At 34.3% G+C, this 11,490-nt stretch overlaps 1 protein-coding gene across 1 annotated transcript; it reads left to right on the top strand.

The window, feature by feature from the left end:
- The first annotated feature begins 8,608 nt into the window (after positions 1-8,608).
- Positions 8,609-11,229, top strand: LOC149562907 (Pentatricopeptide repeat (PPR) superfamily protein). The gene has a single exon (XM_089826356.1). The coding sequence runs from the start codon at positions 8,837-8,839 to the stop codon at positions 10,955-10,957; it is 2,121 nt and encodes a 706-aa protein (XP_089682482.1). The 5' UTR covers positions 8,609-8,836; the 3' UTR covers positions 10,958-11,229.
- Positions 11,230-11,490: the final 261 nt, after the last annotated feature.

Below are 11,490 nucleotides of genomic sequence, written 5' to 3' on the forward strand. Positions count from 1 at the left end.
TCTGATCTGGTGATAACCTAATCTCAAATCTATTGTTGAGAAGAAGCAAACTCCATGAAGCTCATCTATCAACTCATTAATCCTAGGAATAGGGTACATGTTTTTAGTTGTCTTCCTATTAAGCACCCTGTAATCAATGCACATCCTTAATGTCCCATCCTTCTTTTTCACCAACACCACTAAAGAAATGAAATGAAACTTAATTGGTCTAATGTGGCCCATAGCAAGTAACTCCTTTATGGTTTTTTCAATTTCATCCTTCAACCTCTTCGGATGCCTATAAGGTGTAATCATGATAGGCTTAGTCCCCTCCTCTAACTCAATGATGTGCTCAATACCCTTGTCTGGTGGTCTACCTGGTGGAATGTCATTGAACACCTTATAGTGTTTAACTCTAAGCTTCTGAATATCAGGAGGATATTTAGTCTTATGTTGTCCCTCCTATGATGGCATTAACATGCACTCTACTACCCATTCTACCTAATCATGTTGAATCAATCTAGCCATCCTCTAGAAAGAGACCATTCTGAAATCACTATTCCTGATTGCCTTAAGAATCTGTGTCTTCCCATTTACTTTAAACCTCATTTCCATCTCCTTGAGATTAAGAGTGAACTCACCAATATCCTGCAACCAACTTATCCCAAGGACTATATTTGTATCTCCCATAGGCACAACATAGAAATCTGCCTTAAAGGTATAATTATTAACTTCCAAAGGGAGTCCAGTGATCTTATGATCACAATTGATGACATAGCCATCAACTATCCTCACTCCAATTCCCCCAAACTCCTCTGTTTGTGTGCCACACCTTTCCACCAACCTAACATCAACAAAATTATGAGTAGCATCGGTATCAACCAAAGTTATAACTCATTTTCCAACAAGTACTCCTCTCATTTGAAATGATCCCTTCTTACTCAATACTAGTGAGATGAGCTTCCCTAAGTTGCCCATCTCCTTCCCCATCCTTAAACTCCATTTTAGACAAGTTTTCAGCCTTGTCTTCCTTGTTTTCACCATCTATTTCCTCTATATCAGATTGTTGGTCTAAATTATCTTATTTTAATTCCTCATAGTATGCCCACATAACTCTGTTAGCTTTGCCCTTTGGTCTAAGAGGATAGTCATGGTTTGCATCATAGGGTCCCTTACAATAGAAACATAATTTTTTCTTTCTCAAATCATTTAATGTTTCCCTGTCAAAAGGTGCTGGAGTTTTGTCTTTAGAATCATTTTTAAAATCAGTCCTCTCTAGTTTTTTATAAAATGGTTTGTTATCCTTACTAGAAGATGCTCCTTTGGACTAAAATTTGTTACCCATACTTCTTGCCTTTTCCATAGCCTGTAGCCCTCTTCAACTCACTATTTTGACCCCTAGGCCTCCTATCCTATCTAAGTGACCTGTAATGTTCTCTTCTCTAATTCACAAAGCATTCAAAGGTCATCCTCTTCCGAACCTACAATGCTAATAATTCCCATTCATCATTTGCAGCCGTAAGGATATCTGCAAATGTCTCATCCTCAACTTCCTCTGCTGGTTCCTGTACTGGTTCTTTTCTAACAAAGGTAGGATGTGTGGGTCTGTCTGTTGTTCTGGAAAGAGTTCGATGAGCTCTAGGTATCCCACTGCATGGACTGTTATCCTCTTGTTCTTGGTTTCATCTATCCTATGGATTCATATGCTCAACCATGGTGGTGAGTGTCTCCAAAGCTTGAGTCATCAACTCTTGTCCTATAACCATTGCTTTATAAAATTCCCTTATTTCCTAATCCTCATTCCTATTGTCTCTTTGTAGGCTATGCTCTTGCCTATCACCCATGGTGTCTGGCTGCCTATAAAAATCTTGTTCCCTATCAAATAAACCTTGCCTGTGAGTGGAAAATCTGTGAGAGCCAACCCTAGGTGGTTGCATGTGATTGCTAAACCCTCAGGATGGTAGGATTTAGCTTTGATACCAATGTAATAACCCCAACAGGTTATAACTTCTTCAAACACCAAAATCTTCTCTAGTTCAATTGTTTGACATTTTGTCAAACACTTTGCAAGCAAGCTTTGATACCAATGTAATATCTTCATACAAGGAACTAATATGCAAGTGCAATTCTTTTGGTATTTTCAATGCAAATACATAAAAACTAGATATGAAATGCAAAGCAATTGACATAGAATAATGCCAAAATTTGATTCTGAATTATCACAACAAAATCATATGCTTATGAAGTACAATGATAACTACTAATAGTTACAAGAGGAACTTGATAATAGTGATGCCCAAGAATGGAAATGAATCAAACATAGATACTCCAATGCGACATTGTGCATGCGTACTATAGCAGCCAAAATCTATTCTTCAATTTAAGCACAAATAAACTCCTGAATTGAAGCCCTCCTGAATACCAAATTCAATGGATATTTCACCACCTTAAATGGTTGCAACATTGAAGAGTTGACATTCTCCAATGGCTGACTGAAATCAAAAACCTTAGTTTCCTCTCCCAACTTAATATCAAATGCAATTCACAATAATTGGATGATAAACAATGAAGCTTTCACCTCTATTTATACTTTTCCTTCACCCTTCTAGAAGGAAATAAAATATTTAATAATTGTATTCTCTTAAAGTTTCTCCCTTTCTAATAATTAATGTGCTTTTAGGAAATTAAATTACTAGAAGTTCCCACCTTCCAATAATTAATGCACTCGTTAGAAGCTTCTCTCTTGTAATATAATAATTAATTGTGCTTCTAGAAAATTAAATTTCTAGAGTTCCCCCTTCTAATAATTAATGCACTCTCAATTAATTAAATATAAAGTCACCTTTTTATTTTAATTTATTTAATGGCTTTATAAGAAATTAATTTAATTAATTTCTCCTTATTTCTCCACTTAGCCTTCAGAGAATGTCAAGGCTAAGAACTCCACTGAGATGCTAAAAAGATGGGGACATTACATGCATGCTATTGTTTTGAGCTGCAAAATTTGATGTTAGATCAGAGAAGTACATATATATGATCAGTTTTGTGAAGAGCAACAAAGACAAATCAGATATTGAAGATATCAACAATAGTAAGAGGTTTTGTACTTATCTCTTGTATTGAAGAGTATCGTTGTATATTGTATGTTTTGGAAGTGGGCTCATCTTGCATACTTTCTGTAATTGTAATAACAAATCCTAATAGGGTTGAGGCTTCTAACAAGGACAACGACACTATACATATGTAATAAACTCCTAACAAGGTCAATATCTTTCACAAGATACTTTTGATTAGTGGATCATTTTGTGGGTATCATCCCCACCGTAGTTTTCCCTTGGCCAAGGTTTCCCTAATGAGAAAAATATGGTGTTATGTATTGCATTATTTTATGGTTGTGTTTATTGTCCAACATAATCAGTTTACTTTCATGAATAAGTTACAACATTGTTAATGATATCCGTAATTGGGTAAAAGTTTGTGAAATATTGATTCACCCCCCGCCCCCCCCTCACTATTTCCTATTTCTAACAAAAAAGTCTCAAAATGAAGTGCATACATTTTATGATGATACACATGGAACAAGAAAATAATATTCATTAGAAATTTAAGGATATGTGGATTCATACTAAGCTAGAGATCATGATTAAAGAAGGTCCACTAGTGCATATGTGTTTACATTATTTAGTAGTACAATCAGTTGGATGAGAATGTGACAAATGTGGTCATTTTTTCCATCGTAAAGGCAAAGTATATGGCAGCTACTCATGCCTAGAAGGAATCCATTTATCTCAAGAGATTGTGTTCAAATATAGAGTTCAAACAAGACGAAGTGATAATTTATAGTGATAGTTAGAGTACAATATACCTAGAAAATAACCAACATGTCATGTTAGAACCAAGAACATTGATTTACAATATCATTTTGTGAGAGATAATCTTGGGGATGGCAAGGTGATGCTGGAGAAGGTAGAAAATTTGGCAATGTTGATTTTTAAATGAAGCTTGTGAGCACAAATAAGTTCAGAGGGTGTTTAGAGTTTGTGGGTCTTTTAGCCCCTAACAATTAAGTCCATCATAGTGTGGATCCCTTGATACTTGCAAGGTATTTGACAAGTTGGAGAATGTTGAGAAAACATGTGTTTAAACCTTGCAATATTTTCTAGATAGATCCAAAAAATACTTGGGAAGTTTTCCATATGTTGGTGCTTTAGAAAAGCTAAAATAAGTTGTCAAAAGATGCAATGTCCATAGCATAATATAGGAGGGCCATTTTTTATATTTTTTATGACACATGTCATGTACTATGAGGGTCAAAAATAGGGGATAAGACTTTGGACACGAGACACAATTTTTACCTACTTTATGCCTATCTTGTGCAACATAAGTCAAACACGTGCAACACGAGTCAAGGAGGTTTTGCACATGGTATTGTAAAACTACAAGTGATTTCTAGGTTGTAGCCTATAAAAGGAGGGATTTAGAAGGAGTTTGAGCTTTGAGTTTTTTTGCAAGATCGAGTGCTAGAAGGATACTTGTGAAGTTCCTCCAAGTTTGAGTTGTGGTGTTACTCTTGTAAGAACCTGCATTGCAAGTGTGTTGTAATCTACATTGATTTAATAATACATTATGCAAGTATTAAAATGTGGGGTTTTTATCCCATAAGGATTTTACCATGATAATCACTGTGTTATATGTCCATTACTATTTCATTTATGCTCTTATTTGTTTCTTGAAATCTTTGTAATAGTTAAGTTGCTATTTGTATAATCATCCTCTCAAGATTAGTGCAAGCAATTTCACATACCTTTTCTTCCATACATTATTGGGGCCATAACCATAGTTAAGATGTGGTTCACATGGTTCTCCTCATCACATACCTTATGGTTGATCTCCCATTCCATGTGGACTTTCTTCCACTTTTTAGTATGGCCATATTGGATGGCTTGATAGTAGAAAGTTTTCCCTACCTAGACCTCATAATTTCCCTTATGCATGTTAGTTGAATTTTAAAATAAGACACAAATAGAGATGATACCATTATAGGTTGGATGCCCATCCTTGCTAGCTATAATATCTATGGTGGGGATATCTCCTCATGATAAGGATCTCCCTTTCTCTTGCTCATATAACCTTGCAACAATATACCATTTTTAATGTTTTTTGTTTCCAACATAAACTTTAGAATATGATTCCACTACACTTATATTTATGTGAATAATTTATCACTTATTTATGTTATACAAAAACATATAACATTATGTAATGGAACACACCAAGCCCTTAGTAGTAATTTCTAATAACTTAGTAGAATTAGAGACCCTGATTAAAGGCTTAACTCTATATAGAGAAATAAATTAATTTGAAGGTGATTCATAACTTATCCTAAATGCATTAAGAAATAGAGAGACCCCAAACTAGATTCTTAATTCTAAACTTGAATTTTCTCTAATCGTAGTTGATGAATTTCAAGAGACAATCATAAAACATATTTATAGGGAAGACAATAAAGAATCAAATAATCTTGCTAATAAAAGAGTAGATAGAGAAGAGATTCTAATAAGACAAGTCAATATGACAAGTATAAGTTAGATACTTGCTTTAGGTTACTACTAGCTTTGAATAGTTAGATTATTCTAAATGCCTTAAGGAAAAGTAGTACTCCTAATTGGAAACTAAATTCCAACCTTATACAAGCTTTAAAGATAATTGATAAATTTGAAGAAATTAGCATTAAATATATATAGAGAATGAAACAAATTAGTGGATACATTAACAAATAAAGGAGCAGATGGTGAGGACTATATGTTAAAGAATCCTAAGGTCATCTAATCCTAAATCTAATTCTCATATTAAAAGTAAACAATTACAAATCTTCAAGCAAGAGCCTATAACACATTGGTAAGTTGTGAGCCTCTCATCGGGGAGGTCTTGGGTTCAAATATACTTGAGATTAAGACATAATAATAAATTATTAATAAATAATCTAGGCTTCAGCCGATTACCTACAATAATTTTTTTTTTAAACAAATCTTCACTAAAATTATTCAACCATAGGAAGAAAACAAATTAACTGAATTATTTGTATCTAGAGTTGGAGATTACCCAACTTAGTATTTTTTTCACACAACATAAACTATTTCAAACAATAAGAGATCAATAAATTAATTATCTTTTTTATTTATTTTTTACTTTTAATGAATAAAAATAAATAACCTTACATGGAATAAATTTTTCCTTCCTCTCTATATCTTTTGTTAAATAAAGTAAACTCCTACAACAATCTTGGCCAAGAACGAGTCTATGCAAGCTTTTCCAAGATTCTCAGACAAAAATGGAAGCTATCAGATAAAGAAGGATATCGTATAAAGAGGGAAGGTAAAGGAGAATCATAAAGGAAGGAAAAGTTATTTGGATCAATAATATAAAAGTATATCACTATATTGTTTAAGTGTCCATGTAACAAGGGAAATCTTCCATTCCCCCTCACAAGAGTAAATTACATAAATTTAAATTATTACTTTTGAAATTAGAAGGTATGCCTTCTAAAGACCTCATGATGTTAATGAGGAACTTGTATATCCTAGAACATGACTCAGGTCCTAGGCAATATCGAGGGTTTTCTTCCCCATTTTTTTCCTACTCGGTACCTACACTTTAAATAGGGTAAACATAAAATTGTTAGATTAATCTAAAATATAATATAAATAGGACATTTTCCTTTTATTGAAAAAAAAAAGCATTTAACTATATACAAAAAAATGATTATTACTATGTTTTTTAGTTTTATGGTATAAATTGTTAGTGTACATAATTTTTCAATTTCATCGTGTGAAGATTATTTGCATCAACATTTCAGATTGCACTCCATGATCCATCATTAGGATAAGAAAGTTGTAGAGGGAAATAGTGAGGACTATAGACAAGGCCAAGTTTAAAAAGGAAAGGAGGAACGCGATAATGAGTAACGCATAGTTCAAAGAGGATGAATATGAAAGAATAACTAAAAGATAAAAGATAAAATAAAGAATGAAAAATATAAAATGAAAAGAGATAGACTAATTAAAAACCAAAAATAATATACAATTAGACCAAGGAAGTAAAAAGGAGAAGGAAAAAAGGAAAGAGAAGACATACAAATATTTTGAGAACATGAAAATAAAGAACCTCAGACCAAATAAAAAATAAATATCTCAATGGAACTTTGGGGGAAAAGGAAAATGACATTGAAACTCACAAGAAGATCATTGCTATCAAGCTTAATTTCTTTAACAAAATTAATAAAATGGGTTGAGTATGTGATAAAAAAGTCAAAGTGGCCAATGAGAGGGGAAATTAATTTGGTTAAGAAGGTTGCCAACTTGTAATCAAGGGATCCCATGGTGTCAACGATGGGGCCAAGCAAGATGGTGCTCTTGTGGATTTCAAGGATGCTATAAATGTGGGGGGTGATTTCATTGAAAGTGACCAAATATGTTTTGGAAGAGTTAACAAATGAAGAACACATGATGATAACTTTGACATTCTTAAGATTTTTTTGGCAAGGGTTGATGGGTAGGATTTGTAGCTAGTCAATTTTAAGAGAATGTCAAACATTTTGGAGACATAGTCAGGGTTATTAGTGAGGATGGTGGCATTGCCTTTATCTTATTTGATAATGACTATGTCATCATTGCTCAAAGTTTATTTAGACAACGTGCTTAGACCTAGGAATGTTACACTTGAGAAGTTTAACATGCCTTAAGAGTAAAATCATAATCTTATCAAACCTCCTCAATGACATTAAGAGAAGGGAGCAAATCAAGATTTTGAATTTGATGAGAAATTGATGATGATAGATGAAATATCATGGAAAGGAAAAATTTATTTCAATCATAAGTATGTTAATGTTAAAGGCATCACAATCAACACACCCTCATATAGGTCAATAACTAGTTTTCTTTCCTAATTCTGAATTGATTGGGAGGCAAGGGGATGAGAGCAGCACAAGGAGAAAGGATTGGAAGATGGGTGTAGAGAGAAAGGGGAAAGACAAGAGGACAAGTCTGAGAGATGAGGCATGGTAGCCAAGGGGGAAGTGGTCAATGATTTGAAGAGATGACAAGAGGCAGAAGGAATGAAGGTGGGTGATGTGACAAGATTAGAGGGGCTCTTATTCACCTAGATGTACTATATGTGCGTGTGTGTACATTTATTTTAATGATTTCAAGACGTACACACACACACACACACACACACACACACACATGTACATCTATGTTAATTATTTCAAACAAATATAAGTAATACTATTAGAGGTTGAAAGCCCATCTTTGCTAGCTAGAATCTCTATGGTAAAGAGCTCTCCTCGTGATACATATCACCCTTTCTCTTGCTCATATAACCTTATGACAATATAACCACTTTTAATGTTTTTGTTTCCAACATAAACTTTAAAATATGATTCCAAGACACTTATTTTTATTAAACAATTTATAAGATTTTTGTAACACGATAATTTATAACCACATATTAAAAAATTTAATGTTGTGATATATATATATATATATATATATATATATCTCTTAGCATTTTCAACTCTCGTTAGGCATGTAATAATTGTAGTTCGGAGGACTAAACATAATTTGTAGCACCATTTTGACCCATTACCAACTATGGAGTCGTCGGGGAAGCTGTGACATACAGATTGTAAGAAACTTAGTAACTCAGTGAATGCAGACTCTGATTCAGTTTGTGTGATGAGATGATTTTCAACCACAACGACATAACAGTTTTATACTGTCTTTTGACGGCGAATCATCTGAAAAAAAATCAATAGTGCTGCTATGAGGCCTGAAAGGCAAACTCCCACATTGGCGTCATGTTCTTATCGTCATCTTTATCTAGGTATGTTCGATATATTCCTAAGGTTAATATTATTTTTTACTGTTCCAAGTCCGGTAAGGGTTTCGATGCCAATGAAAAAGCTTCGCTTAAAAAAAAATTGGAGCAAAGCGATCAGGAAAAAGTTGCAAAAGATGAAAATTTTAGTTCAAATGGAACTAGAAAAGAACCCAATATTAGAAAGAATTCTTTCAGTGATTTTGAAAAGCCAGGTGGGCATCTCAGGTTTAAGGAATGTTCAATGCTTAACGGTAACCCAAGTGAATTTTCAGGGTTTGAAAAAGGAGCTTATGGCTCTGTAGAAGTTACGAATGATCCAGGGCTTAATGAACATTCAGAAGCATTTCAAGGAAAACTAGAGCTCAAGGAAATTTCAGAAGATTCTCAAGATAAGCTAGGGTCTGAGGAAAGTTCAAATAGTTGTCAAGGCAATCAAGAAAAATCATGGTTTGAGGACAATGCTGATGAATCTCAAGGTTATAAGTTCAGGTCACGTTTTCATAAAAGTCCAGATGAACATCGGGGCCTTAATGGAAATATCAGGTTTGTGAAATATTCAAATGAAAATCAAGGGTATAAGGAGAATCTAGAATTTCATGGAAACTCAAACGTTTGTCAAGGGTATGAGGCGACTCCAGAGTTTCAAGGATTTGCAAAAGGATCTCAAGAGTTTCAGAACAAGTTGGAGTCTGAAGAAATTTCAAATGGTTCTAGAGGGATTAAGGATGATCATAATATATTTCAAGGGTATGAGGAAAATGTGGATGGTTTCTCATGGTTTGAGGAAAACCCTAGTTTTTTCACAGGTCCTGAAGGGGAAGAGAGTGAGGATTATGAAGCGAGAAATGGAAAGGGATCCAGTGGTTCATCGTCTTACAGATTTTATCGTAGATTGGATTATAATGCTAATTTGTTGTATAAAATTCTTCAGAGAGAGGAATTGGGTTTTGATGTCAAGGAAGCTCTGCAGAAGACTGGTTTGAGGATGACCATACCTTTGGTCCGGCTGGTCTTAATGAAAATTTCAAGGTCGATTAATAAAGTGACAAAATTCAAATGTGCAAAACTAGGGTTCAAATTTTTCCTGTGGGCTGGGCAACAGGATGAATACAAGCACAGTCCTGAGACACATAATTTGTTAGTAAAGATTTTTGCTGACTGTGATGAATTTAAAGCAATGTGGAGATTGGTTGACGAGATGATTGTAAGTGGATGTCCTATTACTGCAAGAACTTTCAATATATTACTTAGTAGTAGTAGGCACGCTGGTATGTCTAGAAGGGTTGTTCAAACATTTATTCGATCAAAAAAATTTAATTTTCGGCCTTATAAGCACTCTTTTAATGCAATCCTTCATGCTCTGCTGAGAGAAAAGCATTTCGATTTGATTGAATGGGTGTATGAGGAAATGTTGAATGATGGTCATCAGGCAGATATTTTAACATATAATATCCTTATCTATGCAAAGTATAGGCTTGGGAAGGTTTATGACGTGAATCGACTTTTGGCAGAAATGGGGGAAAATGGATTTGCTCCCGATTTTTATACTTACAATATTTTACTTCATGTGCTTGGCAAAGGAGATAAACCCCGTGCAGCTTTGGATCTTTTGAATTACATGATAGGGGCTGGCTGTCATCCTGGAATTACTCATTTCACTGCCCTTATTGATGGTCTGGGCAGAGCAGGAAATTTAGATGCCTGTAAGTACTTTTTTGAAGAAATGATTAAGAAAGGCCATCAATCTGATGTTGTTTGTTATACTGTTATGATTACCAGTTATGTGGTAGCAGGTGAGCTAGAGAAGGCACAGACACTGTTTGATGAGATGGTCTACAAGGGACAGCTTCCAAATGAATACACTTACAATGCCATGATTCTAGGTCTCTGTAATGCTGAAAGATATGAGGAGGCTTGTGGCATGCTTGGGATTATGGAATCGAGAGATTGCTATCCAGATTTTATTGTGTACAGAACCTTGGTGAGAAAGCTTAGGAATGCTAGAAAATACAGTGCAGAACGGAAAGTCTTAAAAGAAATGAAAAAGAATGGGCGGTATGCACATTTGATTAAAAAGTTGCGAAGTTATAGAAGATAGGATGTTGAGAAGATGATTTCATATCAAATGTATTGTTTCCATTTTGAATCAATTATATGATATATATAGAACAACCAAGCTCCATTTCATTTGGGCCACTTCCATCCATTTTGACCACTGCCATTGCTTATCTCCATTCAGTGACTCCTGCAGAATCAAATTGCAAGGTATAACTAGCATCACTTTTGTCTATTAATGTAAGATTTTGGATACAAGACATGAGATATTGAGAATTCTGGGGGTTAACTGAGAAAGAAAGGAGTTCTGGTTGACTTTCTGAGTATTTACAGAATTAATTGTTCTTATTTTTTCCCGTTTTTCCATTTTCACTCCTGTATCACACAAAAGCTTTATTGATGAAAGAATAGAAGAATACATAAATTACATAAACAAACAGCTACAACAATCGACTGCCAACAACATCAAATCTGAAGATGTTAAAGGCAAAAATAACTTCTTCACATATAACACTCTGCCAAGACACATTTAACCCTGAGGCAAGAAAACCTGGAAGTGAAATATAGGGTCTGAAG

The sequence above is a fragment of the Cupressus sempervirens genome, chromosome 4 (genome assembly GCF_028749045.1).
Source record: "Cupressus sempervirens isolate cs-2001-9-10 chromosome 4, ASM2874904v1, whole genome shotgun sequence".
Classification (NCBI taxonomy): Eukaryota; Viridiplantae; Streptophyta; class Pinopsida; order Cupressales; family Cupressaceae; genus Cupressus; species Cupressus sempervirens.